The following is a 20236-nucleotide window of genomic DNA, read 5'->3' on the forward strand; positions in this document are numbered from 1 at the left end:
ACTGGAGATGTCGGAATTCCAGACTTCAGGTTATATTACAAAGCTGTAGTAACCAAAACAGTATGATACTGTTTTGACAGAGGATTAATGGATCAGTGGACCAGACTAGAATACCCAGAAATCAATCCACAATTATATGCTCAGTCATTGACAAAGGAGGCAAGAATGTACAGTATGTGTGGGGTGGGGGGAAGACGATCTCTTCAACAAATAGTTTTGGGCTTTCTGGATAGCTAAGTGCAAAAGAATGAAACTGGGCCACATTCTCTAGCCACAAACACACACACAACTCAAAATGGGTTAAAGATCTAACTGTGAGACCTGAAACCTTAAAAATCCTAGAAGAGATCACAGGCAGTAATTTCTCTGGTATTGGCCATAGCAACATTTTTGTGTCTCATGAGGCAAGAGGGGAAAGAGCAAAAGTAAACTGTTGAAACTACATCAACGTAAAAAACTGCATGGTAAAGAAGGAAACAAGGCAACCTACTGAATAGCCGAAGATATTTGCAAATGATATATCCAATAAAGGATTAGTATCCAGAATATATAAAGAACTCCTACAACCCCACACCCCAAAAACAATAATCCAATTAAAAACTGGGCAGAAGAGGAGCATCTGGGTAGCTCAGTGGGTTAAGCTTCTGCCTTCAGCTCAGGTCATGGTCTCAAGGTTCTGGGATTGAGCCCCGCATCGGGCTCTCTGCTCAGCAGGGAGCCTGCTTCCCTCTCTCTCTGCCTGCCTCTCTGCCTACTTGTGATCTCTCTCTGCCAAATAACAATCTTTTTAAAAAAATGGGCAGAGGACATGAGCAGACTTTTCTTCAAAGACATAGATGGCCAGCAGACACATATAAAGACGCTCAGTATCACTCATCATCAGGGAAATGCAAGATATCACCTCATAGCGGTCAGAATGGCTAAAATTAAAAACACAAGAAACAAGTTTTGCCAAGGATGTGAAGAAAAAGGAATCCTTATGCACTGTTGGTGGGAATGCAAACTGGTACAGCCACCCTGGAGAACAGTTTGGAAATTCCTCAAAAAATTAAAAATAGAAGTACGCTGCGATCCAGCAACTGCATTCCTAGGTATTTACCCCCCAAATATAAAAACACTAATTGAAAGGGGTATATGCACTTTTGTTTATGAAGCATTATTTACAATAGCCAGATTATGGAATCAGCCCAAGTCCGTTGATAGGTGAATGGATAAAGAAGATATGTTATATATATATGTGTGTGTGTGTGTGTGTAATGGAGTATTATTCAACCATAAAAAAGGATGAAATCTTGGGGTGCTGGGTAGCTCAGTTGGTTAAGCATCTGACTTGATAATCGCCTCAGGTCATCATCTCAGGGTCATGAGATTGAGCTCTACATCAGGCTCCAGTCTGAGCACGGAGCCTGCTTAGGATTCTCTCTCCTCCTCCTTCCTTTGCCCCACCTCACCTCTCCAAACACCCTATCACACACACTCTTGCTCTCTTAAAAAAAAAAAAAAAAACTTTTCATTTACAATATAATAATATGGATGAAACTAGAGAATATAATCATAAGCAAAATTTTTAGAAAGACACTATATTATTTCACCGACACAAAACAAACAAGCAAAGGAAAAAAAGAGACAAACCAAGAAACAGACACTTCACTAGAGAAAACAAGCTGATGGTTACCAGAGGGAAGGTGGTGGGGATATGGGTGAAATATGTAATATGTAGTAAAGGGTACACTTAATCATGAAGAGCACTAATGTGTAGAATTGTTGAATCACTATATCGTACACCTGAAACTAAATACAACACTGTATGTTAACTAAACTGGATCAAAATTAAAAACTTAATTAAAAATACTTTATTGCTAAAAAATGCTAACTATGATCTGAGCTTTCAGTAAGTTGAAATCACTAATCACAAATCACTATAACAAATACGATAATAAAAAGTTTTGAAATACTGTGAACATTACTGAAATGTAATATATGCATGGACACAAAATAAGCAAATACTGGGAAAATGAAACCAAAAGACTTGCCTGATGCAGTGTTGCCACAGACCTTCAGTTTGTAAAAAAAAAATCACTGTCTGTGAAGAACAGTAAAGTGGAGCAAAATAAAACGAGGTATACCTGTATTTATTTGAATTGTAATTAAGTCTTTAAAGCAGAAACATGGTATAAATTTAATTGGATTCTTCTGAAGTTTTCATTTGGTAACACTTGGGATCTTGCCAGGACTCCCTATTTGGTGTCCTCTCCTGTGCATCTCCTATATGCATCTGTATGCATTCCTGCACATGTACACACACAGCTTAATTGATATTCAGCTTTTCTTCCTCTTGTCTTTGTTTTGTTTAATACTTTCTCCATCTCCTTTGTCAGAATTTACTAGAGCATGGGAGGAACAAAGAATGTAATAAAGCATCAAAGACTTAGAGAAACCAAAGTACTTGGGTATATTCTGTTCATATATCCCTAGGTCTGTATAAATTGGCCCTGCCTACTCCCCATCCCCCACTAACTTGTTCAGCTTGCTTGTTTTTATTAACTAGTATTATCAATGAGGAAGGGAAATATTTTTAAATGAAACTTCTTTCTATTTGTGATCTATATATTAATAACAGATTTAGCAGTAGAAAAATGTAAAAGCTCTTACTCTGTTAAGTCCTTTTACAGGAAAATTCTTAATACTTAAGACAAAGTGATACAAACAATAATTCATTTAGTTAAAGAACATTTGAAAAAATTAATTTATTGATAACCTGAATATCTTGAATTCCCAAAATGGATACTCACGATAATTTAAAACTAACTTTTTTTTTTCAGATTTTATTTTTGTATTATGTATGTTAGCCACCATACAGTACATCATTAGTTTTTGATGTAGTGTTCCATGATTCATTATTTGCATATAACACCCAGTGCTCATTATAACACATGCCCATCTTAGTTTAGGACTTTGATGCTTTTTAACTGTTCATTTATTTTGTTGTTAATTGGAAATATTTGTGTTCATTTTATTTCAGAAAGAACTGCTTTTAATGAAGTACACCATCCATTGTGAAAGTGGAAAAGTAAAAGTAAAGATTATTCATCATGCCTGCTGTGGCTTCAGTTCCTAAAGAACTCTACCTCAGTTCTTCACTAAAAGACCTCAATAAGAAGACAGAAGTTAAACCAGAGAAAATAAGCACGAGGAAGTATGTATCCTTTGCTAGTTTCACTGAATCATATTAATTTTTAGTTCATTTCTATATTATTAAGTGGGTTAGATAAATAGTTTGAAGTTTATTTGAAAAATGGCATCATCACATGAATAAAGTAAGACCTTCTTAGAGAAGTTCTTAACTTTATTTTGGCAGAATATACATATATATTCTGCTGATACGAATATTTTCTGTTCTCTGGACAATGTAACAATTCTAAGTTTAAGAGATAAAGACCAAAGTTTCTACAAAATTCATTCAGCCACAGTTAATGTCTTTTATAAAACAGTATAGATATACTTTAATTAAAGGTCATTTTATCCATGTATATTTCACATCTAAGATATGATCCTAGCATAGTCTGTCTTTGATTAAAAGAGGAGAAACGTATTTTTTGTCTAATATTTAACAAAGTATTAATTTGTGCCAATTTGACATGAACTTTCAATGTAATGATATACGGGTTTTTATTTTATTTTATTTTATTTTATTTTATTTTTAAAGATTTTTTATTTTATTTATTTGACAGAGAGAGAGATCACAAGTAGACAGAGAGACAGGCAGAGAGAGACGGGGAAGCGGGCTCCGTGCTGAGTAGAGAGCCTGATGTGGGGCTCGATCCCAGGACCCTGAGATCATGACCTGAGCTGAAGGCAGAGGTTTAACCCACTGAGCCACCCAGGCGCCCCCGGGTTTTTATTTTTGAAGACACACAGTCTATCTACCTGCTGACGTGGAGGCTAGAGACGATACTTCACTGATAATGATTACAAAATCTGTCCTGAGATAAAATATAATAGGGAGAGGTCCAGGTATTTTGGTATTTACTGAAAGTAATACTGCTAAAAATCAGGTATCAGTAAAATTGTTAACTTGATAGTTTTATCTCTGATATGGGACAAGAGGCAATAGTGGAAATTTTCTTCTGAATTAATTTTGACAGACAAAGGAGAAGATTTGGAGATAAGTTACTACATAATTAATAGAGTTGGAAATCGAGGTTTCAGAAAGAAAGGTGTATTTAGCCAGCCATATATCCCAGACTTGGGGCAAGCAAATTTTAGAAAGCGGGAAAGAGTCGTTCCATGGCTCCTCCATAAATGGGAGGCTCTAAAAAAGATGATATATATGATCCCAAATGAACCTGTGAAGAGGTATCTGAAGAGACCTGTGAATGCACAGGGACAGCCTTATGCATCATTTTCTAAAGGAAATAGAAGCTGGAAAGAAAACAAAACATCAGGGATGAAGAGGAGAGAACAGTAGGAACTTTAAAGAAGGTCACAAAAGAAAATCCCAAAATGAACTGATATTTCTAACCATTACAGTGGACAAAAGGGTCTTTTAAAAAACCGATCTTTTCAGGGACAGGAAGAATAAGAGAAGGATTGGCCTACTTCTTGACCTAAGTTGGTAATATTGGTGGGATAACAGAAAAAACAGTTCTATTTAACTTCTGTTGATGGAGCGCTTGGGTGGCTCAGTCTGTTAATTCTCCAACTTTTGATTTGGGCTCAGGTGGTGATCTCCAGGTCATGAGATTGAACTCCATTTTGGACCCTGTGAGGAGTTGCCCCCTCCCCCCATGGAACCTACTTAAGATTCTCTCTCCCTCTCCCCCCCAACCCCGTTCTCGAATAGGTGCTCTCTAAAATAAAGATAGATTTAAAAATAAATAAAAAACTTCTGAATGACTTTCAAATAGAAAACAATGGGAAAGATAAAGCTACCTTGAAGCTTTCTCAGAGATCTTCACATAATCCTGAGACAGATCAATTCATTCTAGTAATGTCTGGGTTAGCTCTGGGACCACCTTGATTCCATAGGAAATGTATGTCAGCAGGACTTCCTTAAATATACCTCTTTATGTTCTTGCTATGGCATAGCACTAATCAAAGAACGATAGGATCTTTTTAGGATTTTTAGCTGTTTCACTGTACGCACAGTTAAACAGTGCCATCTATGGCCATCTCAGCTTGGTCTGCTACATATAAGCTTGTGAGATATACATGCATCACAGTGAAAGAAGTTTAGATAAAAGTTTAGAAAGAAGTTTATTTAAAACGCAAGGACTGTTGCTTCCACTCCTAAACTCTTCCAAAGAGAATCTGCTCACTAGCTTTGGTTTGATTTATCCGATTTTAGGACCATGATGCCATGCTAGGCAGGTTGTACACATGCTAAGCAGAGTGTATCTTTTGTCGTAAAAAAACTTTGGCCCTGTTCTTTATGTGGTGGTCTTGGCCTGGCCAATTTCATCACTAATTCATGTTTTAGTTGTGGAGCAGATTGAAAATTACAGAAAACAAGAAACACTCTTCTGTATAGATAAAATTGATAAAGCACATTATACATGAGCATTAGTACTATAACTAGGTTGCCAAAACTTTAGTCCGCAGTGATTGAATTCCTCTCAAAGGAATGCCTATTTTATTAATTTGCTTTCTAAAGACTTTACCAGGCAGATGACCTTAGACTGAATGCCACAGAATCCTCAAATTTACCAAAGTGGAATTTTAAGATCACTTATTTTTAGACTTTAAATCCCTTTTCCTTCCAGCACCAGTGAATCAGAGTGCAATTTGGTCATTTTGTAGAAGACTTTAATCAAGTAAAAAGATTGAACTTATGTTTCTTTTCCTGCCCCTTATTTCTTGGATTTTAGGTGGGGAGATGTTTACAGCATATTTAGAAAGGGGTGAGGAGAATTGAAAAGTATCTTAACATTAAACATTAACTAAAGATTTTAGCTCCCCTACTTCAATGCAAGTGGTATGGAGTTATCTTCCTTAATCGTAGAGTACGACTATTAAATGACTGCCCGAGGACCACTTGTCTCAGGATTATCTACCATAGCAAATCTTTTAAAACTGAACTCTGTGCATTTTGAACAGTTCAATGGTATATAAACAACTGTTGGGAAGCAGAAGTACTTATTAGTAGGATAGGGGAATTTTCACGTTGCATCCAAACATATATGAAACTTTGTATAATTTACAAAGTCATGCAGTCTGAATTATGAAATTCACTTACCAAGATTCTCTGTAGACCTTATCATGATTTCCCCCCTACCTTTATGTCAGGTGTTTTAATTATTTTTTTCTCTAATTGAAGTTATGTACAGAGTGCCCTGAAGATCTTCAAGACAGCAGAAGAATGCAGATTAGATCGTGATGAGGAAAAGGCCTATGTACTATATATGAAATATGTGACTGTTTATAATCTTATCAAAAAAAGGCCTGATTTCAAGCAACAGCAGGTACCTTTTATTTTTGCATTTTTATTTGCTAAGTTATTTTTGCACAGTAGAGCTACTGATTTCCTCTAAAAGTTAACTAATACTGAAATTAGATCACACTGTGTAGGACCAAGTTCAAACTCTCATGCAGCTAGAAAAAGTAAATGTTTAGTTTCTTCATTTTTAACTGTATATATGTGGATGTAATCACACTGTATACACATACCTCATTTGCCTTGGATTAGTACAAGTTTATAGCAATGTAAAGATGCCTAAGTTTTCTGTTACAGTAAATGATCACCAGATCAAGTGGAAGGATTCAGTTTACTCATGCATTAAATACGAAACATGTGTCTGCAGTCATACTTTCTCAGGATTCAGGATTTTGTCAAGTAATGTGTGTGTGTATGTGTTTCATTTTTACTTTTTTATTTGAGTGTAGTTGAATACAATGTTACATTAGTTTCAGGTATACAACATAGTGATTAGATAAATTTATACATTATGCTGTGCTCACCACAAGTGTAGCTACCATCGGTCACCATACAACACTTTTATATCATTGACTACATTCCCTGTGTTTTGCCTTTTATTCCTGTAACTTAATCTATTCCATAGCTGGAAGCCTGTCTCCCACTTGCCTTCACCCATTTTCCCCCTCCCCTCTGGTAACTATCAGTTCTCTAAATTTACATGTATGATTCTACTTTTCGTTTGTTTATTCATTTGGGGTTTTTTTAGGTGCTGCATGTGAGTGAAATCATACGATATTTGTCTTTCTCAATCTGACTTGTTTCATTTAGCATAATACCCTTTAGGTCCATCCATGTTGTCACAAATTATACAGCCTCATCCTTTTTAATGGCTTTGTAATAATCCAGTGTATGTGTGTGTATGTGTGTGTGTGTGTGTATGTATGTGTACATACCACATCTTCCTGTTTCATTTTTCAGTCTCTGGTTGGTCTGTCTGTTGTTTTTATGTGGCAGCTTTTTATATTTGAGTGACATTGTAGCTGTGTTAAAGAATCAGTTAATATTGATTGCTTCCATTTTTATTTGCTATTATTACTATTACTTTTCCTTTTTATCCTTTGAGTAAGTTCCTTTCTTTTGCTGAAGCCGTGGGAAAGGATATAAATGGATAAAGAGAACTAATAACTAGGTATGTCTTGCTAGAGAACATGGTTGCATTTCAGCTGTACCAGAAACGGACAAAAGAAGAACACAGCGAGTAGGTTAGAGAAATTGGAGGAATATTGTGTGGGTGGTTCCACCAGCAGCCTTGCTACCAGACAATAAGCAGCAGTAACTTATACTGCGTATAGGTTTCTCACCTGGTTGAGAAGCCTTCTTGAAATAATATTGAGATTTTGTTGTTGTTCACTGAATTGGTTTGCCTTATTTAAATTGACTTACAGAAGTGAAAAATGTTCTCTCATTCTTTGAGATAACTTTTTCTTTAAAGATTTTTTTTTTTAAGATTTTTTTTCTTTAAAGGTTTTATTTATCTGTTTGACAGAGAGAGAGATCACATGCAGGCAGAGAGGCAGACAGAGAGGCATGGGGAAGCAGGCTCCCTGCTGAGCAGAGCGCCAGACTGGGGGCTCAATCCCAGGATCCTGGGATCATGACCTGAGCCGAAGGCAGAGGCTTAACTCCCTGAGCCACCCAGGTGCCCCTGAAATAACCTTTTTTTTCCCCCAGAGTGGTGTGACCTATATAATTTATTTTGGTTGTTGGTTAAGGGATGACTTTAGTGTTTATTTAATAGTGATAAGTCATAGCTGGTATTTCTTTTCACCAACAAAGTTATGTTAATAATAGTTACAGGGATTTAGTTGTAGCTTTGGAAAGGTGGCCCCTTGCATGTTAGGTACATCCTTCTGTCCACAGTTGGCTAGATTGGTCCTAATCTTAGAACATTCTTGAGCATACCTGTCTGCAAATACAGAGGCTTGCCCAAATTCAAACAAGTTTCTCTACGCTCTTTGATGGTTTTTATAATATCTATTAAAGTGGAATTATTTTTAAAAGAAGGGTAGAAGTGTTTAGTAAAGTAAATTTTTTTGAAAGATTTACAATTTTGGATAGCTTGGTAGTTTTGGTGTCTCCTGTTTCGTCTGTTGTGGTAGGGCAAATTTTGTATGTATTTACTTTTTGCTGTAGTTTCTTTCCTTCCTTTCTTTCTTTTCTTAAAATTTTATTTATTTGACAGAAAGAGAGGGGCAGGCAGAGTCAGGGGAGAAACAGATGTGGGACTTGATCCCAGGACCCTGGGATCATGACCTGAGCCAAAGGTGGCCACTCAGCTAACTGAGCCACCCAGGCACCCTGACTTTTTGCTGTAGTTTTCTAAGTTAGTGGTTGCTTTTTTTCTTTGAGAAGATTGGGAGTGTTCTTATAGCTACTTTTTTAACTTGAGAAGATTAGGAGTGAAGTTTAATCGATAAGAATTTTTTTCCATTTCCACAGAGTATCTATTACATTCCCAGAGGGAGTAGTTGAAAGTTACAGGAGTTGTTCAGCTTAGGAAGCTCCCTCCCAAGGCTCAGGTAACTCAGGCTGTTACTTCATGCACTGGAGTTGTTCATTTGCTCTGTCCAGGGTACGTATCTCCTTCTGCCTTAGAACTATTTTTGTTTTATTTAACCCAGCATCTCCAGTGCACTTCAAGTATGTGAAGTGTTAAATTTACCAACTAGACATTTTCTAGGATTTACACTTTAAATCAGGTAGGGGCAGAATATAATGTCACTAGTCTTCTTCAGAAACCTGTATCTTTCACTCTTGTTTTACATGAGGGAGTATTTAAGATTTACATAAAATGTTAATTTAGGAAGGTCACTAGTAAAGGATGCATTACATTTCTTATTCATTGAAAAAATCCCTTTATGAATAATTTTTTCAGGGTTATCTGAAAAGGGAAATAATATTGAAAATATTAGTGTAGCAAAGTCTAGATAAATTAGAATTATATTTTCAAATCTGCATGGTATACATGATAATTATTCCTAAATATTTTTGGTAAGCCTTTTTATTTGTGAAATCATGAGACTTGAGTTTTTGTGTTCAGGATAAGAAAGTTCTATTTGGGTAAACCTGAGAAACAAACGTTTTAGTTGTGTAAAAATTGGATGTTATTTTTCTATTCTGTCAACTTGAAAATATTAATTGTTCTCCTTTAAGAGCACAGAGAGATATAATTACTGACAAAAAAACCCTCACTAATACTAGGGGAGTGTCTTCTGGAAATTTGTAATAGGCATGCCCAAACACAAACAATTTTTTCAGAATTTAAACGGGGTTAAGCTTATAGGCTGGCTTTTTTTAATGAGTTCATGTCAAAAAATTAAAAAACAAGTCACAGTAATTTTTGTTTTATTTTTATGAGAGAAATCTTATAATAATGATTAAATTTTGTTTTCTTTTGAAAACACATCGCATCGGGATGCCTGGGTGGCTCAGTCAGTTAAACATCTGCCTTTGGCTCAGGCCATGATCTGGGATTCTAGAATCAAGCCCCACACTGAGCTCCTTGCTCAGTGGGGAGCCTGCTTCTCCCTCTGCTTTCTGCTCCCTCTCCTTGTGCTTATGTTCTCTCACTCTCTCTGACAAATAAATATGTACAATCTTAAAAAAAAAAACAAAAAACACTGCATCAAAATTCTGGATATTTGTGGCAGCTGAAGTTTTCAGTTGATACAATATTGAAAAAACTTTACTTTTATTGAAATTACATAATGAAGGGCCTTTTAATTTATTTAGTCTTTATTTAGAAGAATAAGCCTAACCTAAAACATGATGTACTTTATTTATGTATTTTAAGTATTCTGTACATCCAATATGGGGCTCAAACTCACAGCCCCAACCCTGAGATATCAAAAGCTACATGTTCTACCTACTGAGCCAGCCAGGAGTCCCAAAACATGATCTTCTTTTCGGCTAAACAGACATATGGTAGCGGTTGTCAATAGATTTACCCCAAACCAGCTCTTAGTGACTGCTTTTCAAAGAGCCAGCAGTGCGTATCTTGCCTCTTGGTCTTTCTTTTTATTAATTTTTTATTACTATATCATTTGTGATGAACTGTGCTACTAGGCTCTGTTTCAGAGTCACACTGACAAGTTGTGGCCAGTTAGATAATTAGATCCAAAAATCAGCTAAGTTTCACTGTGCTATTGTCATGTTCAGCCAACCTTAATTTGAAAATATCGCTGATTGCAGGATCTAATCAATGACATCTTAGAGAAATTATTTTTCTTAACTTTATTCTGCTTAAGTTATGTGCCAAACGTTTTGTGTTTTTTTTTTTTAAAGATTATATTATTAATGATTTATTTCTGTCATCTGATACTTAGTCAAGGTTTCCTCAAGTGTTTTATGTCAAAAGTGTTTTGACTCCAGTTGAGAGGTGGGTTGCTATTATAAAGGTGGAGGCAAAAACCTCGCAGTTTAAAACAAGGAAAACAAAATAAATACCATGCTGTAGGTCAATATACAATTTGCTTTACTGGTTCTGATTCTAGAGAAAGAAACCTAAGTAACATATTTGCAATAGGAAAATATATATTTTTCCTGAAAGCTTTGCTTTTTGGTCTTATTCATAAATAATAGGAATAGTATTTTATATATATATATATATTTAAGATTTTTACTTATTCATTTGAGACAGAGAGAGAGTGTGTGCACAAGCAGGGGGAGAGGCAGAAGGAGAGGGAGAAGTGGACTCTCAGCTGAGCAGGGAGCCCAGTGTGGGGCTTGATCCCAGGGCCCTGAGTTCATGACCTGAGTCAAAGGCAGATGCTTAGCCATCTGAGCCACCCAGGCACCCCCAGTATTTATACTGAAAGGTGTCTTCCAAATAAATAAAATTACTACCTTTTAGGGTTTTGGGTTTTTTGTTTGTTTGAGGTTTTTTTGTGTGTGTTTGTGCAAACTAATTGTATGAAGAAATGCTTTTGAAACATTTGGAGAACAAGTTGTGTGTTTATGTAGGTTAAAAGTTAAAAAAAAAAAATTCATTCAGTTATGTTTTCATCCAGTCTTTCCTTCACATAGCACCATGATTGTAACGTTTTTAGCATTAGTGCTGTGTACAATGACCAGTACTAAAAGTATGGGATGGTTTTCTTATAATTTTAGGACTACTTTCACTCAATACTTGGACTTGCAAACATCAAAAAAGCTATTGAAGAAGCTGAAAGACTCTCTGAAAGCCTTAAACTCAGGTACAGACATTATTGTAAAATCTTTAAAAGAACATAAATTTAGAAGATACAAATAATATTTAGAACTTGTCGATTTATATCTGACCATGCGTATGAATCCCAGTTCCTAGAAATAAATTTTACATTAACAAAAATTAGAATCTTCTGCCGTATTGCCTTTATTATGTTTATGTGTTACATTCATATTTTTTACTGAAAATCTGAAAATGTTCAGAATGATAGATTGTTGTGATAAGCCTTGGTGTAGTATATCAGAGCTCAGGTTCAGGTTTTCCTAACTCTCTGACAGGATTTTTTAGAAAAATATAATTCCTCATATGCCCCAGGTTGTAACGTGCTACTGGACACTGGTCTTATGGGAATGAAGTATTTACTATTAGTTTTGAACTGCCTAGTTTGCAGTAGCTATTATGTTTAAAAACAGATCTAATTCTAGTATTTGCCATGACCGGCTTGCCAGGCTTATAAAGTAAGAAGAAGTTAAAAACGGTATGTTTCAATTTTTAGTTATTAATCATTCTTTAACAGAATAAAAGGGAGCTGTTTTTCTAACTGATTTTTCACGGTTGAATCAATGAGCTATTCTAGTTATATATATATCATAGTCTTTACTTAGAAATTATTTTCTTGAATTAATATATTCCTTTTATCCTTTTCAGAAATTACTAATCTTGGGGCTGGAATATGTTAGGGTGGTGGGTACAGTTTAGAATCTCCGTTCTTTTCTTCCTTTCACCAGTTAATCAACTGAGTAGAAGAGAATTTCTCCTAATCTTTAGGTTACCCCTTACTGATGTTTCTCTTGGATTTGTCTAGTTTTTCCCTACTTGTACTGTTACCAGAGATACTCCTTTATCTTTTGGTCATGTTAGCCATTTTCTCACTTATTTGTTGTCTTTACCTTTTTATATTTTGGATTACTTTATATGTGAATTAGTTCATTTTAAGAGTATAAGTCCTTTGAAAAAGGAACTGCAGGAGATTTGAATTTTTTTAAAGGTTGAAATTAGTGGGAAGGAAAGAACAAAAAGAGCATTAAACAACTTTAACTTAAGAGCATAGTGTTTCTTTTTTCAAGATTTTTGGGCAATTTAAAATCTACAGAGGGCAAATTTATGAGTTGTGGTTTGGAACAGAACACTGGCAGATAAAATTTCAGCTGGAGGGAGGAAGTTGGCTGCCATAAAATACCCCACAGTAGGGTACTAATTTTATGGAACTGGAACTCTTTATTTTTCATGTCATGCCAGTAAAAGACATCTTGACTTCTTTTCCCAACTAGATATGAAGAAGCCGAAGTACGGAAAAAACTTGAAGAAAAGGACAGACAGGAAGAAGAGCAGCTGCAGAAACAGAAAAGGCATGAAGCAGGAAGAGAGGATGGTGGCACATCACCTAAAAGTTCCTTGGAAAATGTAATGGATTCCAGAGACAAAACCCAAAAGGTATTTCAAATTTATTCTGTGAAGTAAAAAGATTGTTTTTTTCCCCCAGATAATTTGCTCAGTGCAAGTTGAGATAACCACTACAACATACTTTTAGGCAACAAGGGTAAAATTTAATTTAGTGTTTTTATTAGAAATTGAATTAAATATCCTAGCTTCATTTGATTCGTGTTTCTTTTGGATCTTTACAGATTAATTAGTTTTTTACAGTTATTATTAACTTGATTAGAGCAGTAGAAAGCAGTTAAGTTGTAATTCAGTATATCTGAGTTCTGGTCCCATGTCAAGTCTTGCTTCACCCTTCTAGGACTTCATTTCCTCATTGCCAAAGGAAGATCTTGAAATAGATGTATCTTTAAGGTCTCTTCTTTCTAATGTAATTTAAATTGAAAAAGATTTGGTATACTACTTACTTGATGCCCAGTCTTACGTGTTTGTAAGGTCTCATACTCTCTCCCTCGCTTTTTCTTCCTTTCTGACCATTTCCCTTTCCTCTTCCTCATTTGTTCCATTTATTCAGTGACTACTTGTAATCTAGCCACAATCTTGTTTGGCAAGAACCATCAGTGACTCAATCTGTACCTGCCAGTTACCACTGTATCTCCTTCCCTTCACCTTCTGAGAAACTACTCTTCCTAAAATACAATTTCTTTCTTTTCTTTTGTGTGTATGTGTGTTTCCTAAAATACAATTTCTTATATACTGTCAAAATTCATATAAAGATTTCTGCTTTACTTTTTCTTAAGGATTTTGTAGCTTTCAGCTATCATTTGTATGTGAATCATCATCGGTTTCATTAAGAAATAGTTGTTGAATTACTTGTGACATTGTACTAAGCACTATTTAAAAAGAAGTGAAGAAATATGGTTTGTTGATTTTAGGAACTCATAATTTAAGTAACACTGCCATAGTGGAATGTTCTTTTGTAGGTCAAGTGGCGGATACAGATAAAAAGCAAAACTTCAAAGAACTGTGTGAAAGGGACTTTAAAATGTTCTTATTTTGTTGCCTTTCCAGCAGGAGAGCCAACTTTTATTACTTACTAAGCCAACTTACTACTTTTACTTTTGTTTAGCCTTTATGTACTGAAAAAAAATTATAATTAGACACCATTACCTAGTGTCAATAATCAGCTAACATTTGTCACCTAACACTTGTCACATTTTGTATCTGCACTTCCCCCTTTTGCTAGATCATTTCAAAGCATGTTATAGAGGACATATCATTTTACTACTAAATGTTTCAGTGTACATCTCAAAGAAAGGGACATTTTCTTTTTAATGACAATACTGTTTTTTCACCCCATAAAATTAACAATAATTCCCTGATATGATCTAATGCCCAGTCTATATTCACATTTACCCACTGCTCATAATGATATTTTAGAGTTGATTTGTTTGAATTAGGATCCAGATAAGGTCCACTCGTAGTCTTCTGATTGTTTTGTCTCTTAAATTAAGTCTCTGTAGTACTCTCTGCGTTAGTCCCCCATTTCACTTTTTTAATTTCTTGCCTTTGACTTTTTAATACAGATCAGATCTGTGAAATGAACCAACCACATCCTGGATTTATCTAATTGTTTCCATCTTGTATCATTTAATCTATACATCTATCTTCTATATTTGTTGTAGGCTAGAAGTTCAACCTAGAAGCTTAATGAGATTCAGGTTCAGTTTTTGCTTTTGGCAAGTGCACTTCATAGGTGACTCTGTGCACTCCATAACTGTATTGTATTAGGAGGCACATTACATACACTCCTTTTTTAATTTTAGTGATGCTAAAGTTGATCACTTCTCAAGTGGTTGTAGGTTTTTCATCTATAAAACGAATTAGTACCTTACAGAAATAACCTGCGTTGTCTTGGTTAGAAAATACAATTATATTTTTACAAATTTTTGTTTTCCTTCAATTATGTAATATTGAACTCTGAAAGGAATAGCCAGAATTTTTATTTCATTGTAAGAAATATTCTGTCATTGGGGCACCTGGGTGGCTCAGCGGGTTAAGCCTCTGCCTTCAGCTCAGGTCATGATCTCGGGGTCCTGGGATCGAGCCCCACATTGGGCTCTCTGTTCGGCAGGGAGCCTGCTTCTCCCCTCTCTCTCTCTGCCTGCCTCTCTGCCTGCTTGTGATCTCTCTCTGTCAAATAAATAAAATCTAAAAAAAAAAAAAAAAGAAATATTCTGTCATTGAATTAAATATTAAATTTCTTAACAGACTGCTTTTATATTATATTTAGCCTTTAACTGAAGAAAATTTCAAGGAAGTGTTACATGATTCTGTTGTATTGCTAGTTATTTTAGCTGTTTTCTGCTGCCAGATAACCTGATGAAGCCAGGACTCTTCATTGGTATTTTAATAAAATGCCAGTACTTCGCACACTTCATTTTCTGGGCTTTCAGTTTCAGCGAAGTAATAGAGTTGAACTTTCTATTTCTTTAAAAAATTTTTACTTCTGTTAAAGTTGAAACTTTTCTTTTTGTGAAACAGATAAATGGTGAAAAGAGTGAAAAAAGTGAGACCACAGAGAAAGGTAAGTGTGTACAGAAGGGAGGGAGTTCTTTTGAGTCATTATTGAGATACAGTATTTAATATTTAATGCAAATAAGCTTCAGATTTTACATTCTGTTTGTATGTAAGTGAACAATGTTTACATACATTTTGTATGTAAGCTTTATCATTTTTCTTAGTCTGTGCAGTTATATCGAAAACGTGTTTATATTCTGCATATGTCATGGGGAATATTTATGTTAAGTTGTGATTAAAAACAATCAAAGCCACAGTTTGTACTTTTTAGGTCCCCCCCCCCCCCCACAAGATACAGTTTAGCAAAGCGGTTAAGAGTACAGACTCTCCAAAGTCAGACTGCCTGGATTTTGAATACTGTCTCTGAATTTTCATGTGATCTTGAGCATGTTACTTAACCTCTCTACCTTAATGTCCCCATCCTGCAAAGTGAGGGTAATAGTAGTATCTGTTATATAGACTTAGAAAGATTGAGTAAGTTAGCATGTGTGAAACTCTTAGTGACTTTTTATAAGTGAACTTTATAAAAGGATTTGTATATTTACTATTACGACTCTAGTTTGTAGAACTAATTATTTGAAAGTCTTTTCCATTTCCCTCAAAAAAATCCAAACTAGTAATTTGGATGTTATCCATATGTGATATTGATACTCCAGTCACAAAAATGTGACCTAAACAGCAAAACTTGGACAATGGTGTAAGTTTTCCTCTCTCAGGAAAGGTTCAGCTTAAATATCAATTATATGTAACATTGAAGTAAATTCTCTATTTAAAATATTACTGTACAGGGACACCTGGGTGGCTCAGTCGGTTAAGTGGCTGTCTTTGGCTCAGGTCATGGTCCCAGGATCCTGGGATGGAGTCCCACATCAGGTTCCTTGCTCCTTGGGGAGCCTGCTTCTCTCTCTTCCTCTACCTGCCATTTTGCCTGTTTGAGTGCATGCTCTTTTGCTCTCTCTCTCTGACAAATAAATAAAATCTTAAAAAAAAAATTACTGTACAACAGGGGTACCTAGATGGCTCAGTCAGTTGAACATCCAACTCTTGATTTTGGCTTAGGTCATGATCTCAGGGTCATGAGATTAAGCCCTACACGAGGCCCTGTGCTCAGCAGGGGAATTTGCTTTAGAGTCTCTCTCTTTCTCTCCCTCTTCCCCGCCCCTGTTCTAAAATAATAAATATTTTTAAAAATTAAATATTACCATACAACAATTAAAAAAATAGTATAGTAAGACACCTTCCTAAAAGTTGTTATTAATTTATTCCAAGATTTGTTTTTTCTTCTAAAGATTTTATTTATATGACAGACGGAGATCACAGGTAGGCAGAGCAGCAGGCAGAGAGAGAGGGGGTCCCCGCTGAGCAGAGAGCCCGATGTGGGGCTTGATTCCAGCACCCTGGGATCACGACCCTAGCCGAAGGCAGAGTCTTAACCCACTGAGCCACCCAGGCGCCCCCAAGATTTGTTTTTAATCTATGTTTTTTTGTATCTCATCCTGCTTAGGTGTTACTTTTCTAAGTGGTTTGTTCCCAACTTTTTTAGATAATTCTGTTGTCAAAATGATCTTGATGGTTAGAGAGGGAAGTAGGATGGTTATTAGCAGGTGGGTATTTTAGCTTAGGAGATATTGTGACTACATTCTTCTCATATCTCACTGTCAAAATAGGTCTTCACATTTTAAGCTCCTTTGGTAGTAGCTTTTTATTTTTTTAAATCTTTATTTGGTTCTTGTTGTTTGTTTGTTTTTTTAAAGTTTTTATTATTGAAGTATAGTTGACCTTGTTGTGTATTTTAATCTTCCCTTTCAGGTGGTAGAAGCTGGAAGAGAAAGATAGCAACATAACAAATATTTATTTGGGCTAAATATTAAAGGGTTAGAGAGTAAACATTTTAGGCTTCGGGGTGGAGGATGCTGTCATTCTTGCTGTCTCAGCTAGAAAATAGCCATTGACAATATGTAAACACTTTTCTACAGCTATGTTCCACTAAAAACAGGTTAGCCATAGTTTGTCAACCCCTGATTCAGAGCGCAATTCCTCCCCATAAGACCTCGAGACTTTTTAAAAATTTAGAACCTGTCAAGAATTTTTGAACCACAGATGTTTCTTCTGGTTGACATTTGTCAAATGATTTAATTACTGAGAATAAGAATATTTTCATGAGATGCATATATTAATTTCCTTTATTTTTATTCCAGCAGCAGAACCAGCACCAGATGTAGTTATAACCTCAAGAGCAAGTTTTGGTGTTTTAAGCCTTCAACATTGAACTAGTTTCTTGAGAAATGTCAAAAACACAAATTACATATAATGTTAGTTTAAAAAATAGAAGTAGAATGATGGGATAGCAGGTATATATACTTAGTACCCTTCATTCTTCTAGAAGAAGAAATGATTGTTCTGTGTTTACTGAACAGAACTACGTGTTTCTTGTTCCTTATATTGTCTCTCTTGATTCCAAGGAACAATCACAGCAAAGGAGCTATACACAATGATGATGGATGAAAACATCAGCTTGATTATAATGGATGCTCGAAGAATGCAGGATTATCAGGATTCCCATATTTCAAATTCTCTCAGTGTTCCTGAAGAAGCCATCAGACCGGGGTGAGTCATCGTATTTAGGTAAAATGGTTAACTGTGGACAGTAGTTAATGTTATTACGTAGCATCCAACCTACATATGATAAAGTAGATTTTTCTCCTCCTGTTGCACCTTAATGGCATACTCTACCTTTTCTTCAAAGGGTGGTATAAAGGACATTCTGGTTTGGCTGTTTTCTCCTATTTATGGCATTTGTAGTCTTATTAGAAAAGAAATGAAGCGGCCTTTGTGAGCCTTCTCTCCTGAGCTTTTTGTTGACTAGTTTCGCCTATTATTTTCTGTTTCTGAGCTCGTGAAGCATGTGCACCAAATTGACTAAAATTGTGAACTAATTGTTTCTTATTTTGAAATACCCCATGCTATTATCTGTGGTAAAAGAGTACACAAACACTTTTTGTGAAGGCGGTGGGGAGGCAGTAATAGCCAAATGATTCTGTAAACAAATAGACTCTAAAGTCAGACTATATTCAGATCATAACTGTCTCTTATCAACTACATTACATCTAGCCATTGACTCCACCTGTCTAAGCCTGTGTTTGTATCTGTGAAATAGGGATAGTAAAACTATGTATTTCAGAAGTTTGGAGAAGTTTAAGTGAGAAATTTTATACACACACACTTTAGTTGGCTGGCACTAGTAGGGGCTTACTAAAGTTTTTTTTCTTCTTTGATTAGGCTTTAATCTGTAAAGTTATTTGCATGGATATATTACATATTAAAAAGTATCATAATAGCAACAGAGCTAAAAGTTCATATCCAGAGCTATTTTTACTATTTTGAGTGTTATATAAATTACATTTATGGACTTAGTTTATGGACTTGGATTAGTTAGAATCTGTGGCCCATTTTAAGGCTTAACTCAACATTGAAAAGATACACTTTTTAAATTAGATAATAAAATTTGCATAGTTTTTGGCACATTGTTGATGCTTGACAAATGTTTGACTTGAAGAATAGGGCGCCTTATAAACATGCTGTTTAAAAGTGAGACTGGAGTGCTTAATGTAATCAAGTAGGTGTGAATATATTTCCAGGATTTGAAAAGACAAAATTGTAATTAATCTTTAGATGGTCTAATCTGTAGTAGCAGAAAGTTTGAGGTTTTTATTGAGCTTAAATGTTTCCCAAAATACAAGAAATTTGGCTGCTGTGAAACTCAGGATGAGTTCATGTTGAAGATTAAAGAACAATGAACTGCATGCCAAGAAAATTATTCCCCTTTAATTTTTGTTTCAGTCTTTCAGAAGCAGTTACAAGAAGTCTGTTTGGTATTAGCATTCCTTTTTAATATTTGCTAATCTCCTTTCTTAGCAGAACTTTTCGTAGGTAACAGTATTTGCAGCTACCTGATGATGATTACTATATTCCTTCATTGTCTTTTTTTAGCATTTTAATATAGTATAGTATACATACAAAAGTGTTCCTAAGTATTTAACCCAGTGAATTTTCAGAAACCGAACACACCGATATAGCTAACATCTGAACACAGAATAGAATATGACCAAGCCTTTCATATGCCCTGTATTAGTTACTACCCATGTCCCCACCCACCAAAGGGAACCACCAGCTTCTTAACAGACAGATTTATTTTTGTCTGTTTTTGTGTTCTATATAAAAGGAAATATACAATCTATAGTCTTTTATGTCTGGCTTCTTATACTCAACTTTGTGTTTGTCAGGGCGCCTGGATGGCTCAGTCAGTTGAGCATCTGCCTTGAGCTCAGGTTGGGATGGAGCCCTGTGTTGGGCTCCCTGCTCAGTGGGAAGCCTGCTTCTCCTTGACCCTCTCCTTGTGCCTGCTGCTCCCCCTACTTGTGCTCATTCTCTCTGTCTCCCTGTCAAATAAATAAAGTCTTTAAAAAAGTAAAAACTTTGGGGCGCCTGGGTGGCTCAGTGGGTTGAAGCCTCTGCCTTCAGCTCAGGTCATGATCCCAGGGTCCTGGGATCAAGCCCCGCATCGGGCTCTCTGCTCAGCAGGGAGCCTGGTTCCT

General features: G+C 35.6%; 1 protein-coding gene across 3 annotated transcripts in view; it reads left to right on the forward strand.

Moving 5' to 3' along the window:
• USP8 (ubiquitin specific peptidase 8) overlaps positions 1-20236 on the forward strand; it is a 74265-nt gene that overhangs the window by 17708 nt on the left and 36321 nt on the right. For all 3 annotated transcript variants that reach the window (XM_032343700.1, XM_032343701.1, XM_032343702.1), the window contains exons 2-7: positions 3023-3196; positions 6317-6461; positions 11585-11670; positions 12953-13115; positions 15606-15648; positions 18104-18248. In XM_032343700.1, coding sequence (XP_032199591.1) covers positions 3093-3196; positions 6317-6461; positions 11585-11670; positions 12953-13115; positions 15606-15648; positions 18104-18248 — 686 coding nt within the window. In that variant the 5' untranslated portion in view covers positions 3023-3092. The remainder of the gene's footprint in view (positions 1-3022; positions 3197-6316; positions 6462-11584; positions 11671-12952; positions 13116-15605; positions 15649-18103; positions 18249-20236) is intronic.

The sequence above is a fragment of the Mustela erminea genome, chromosome 5 (assembly GCF_009829155.1).
Source record: "Mustela erminea isolate mMusErm1 chromosome 5, mMusErm1.Pri, whole genome shotgun sequence".
NCBI lineage: Eukaryota > Metazoa > Chordata > Mammalia > Carnivora > Mustelidae > Mustela > Mustela erminea.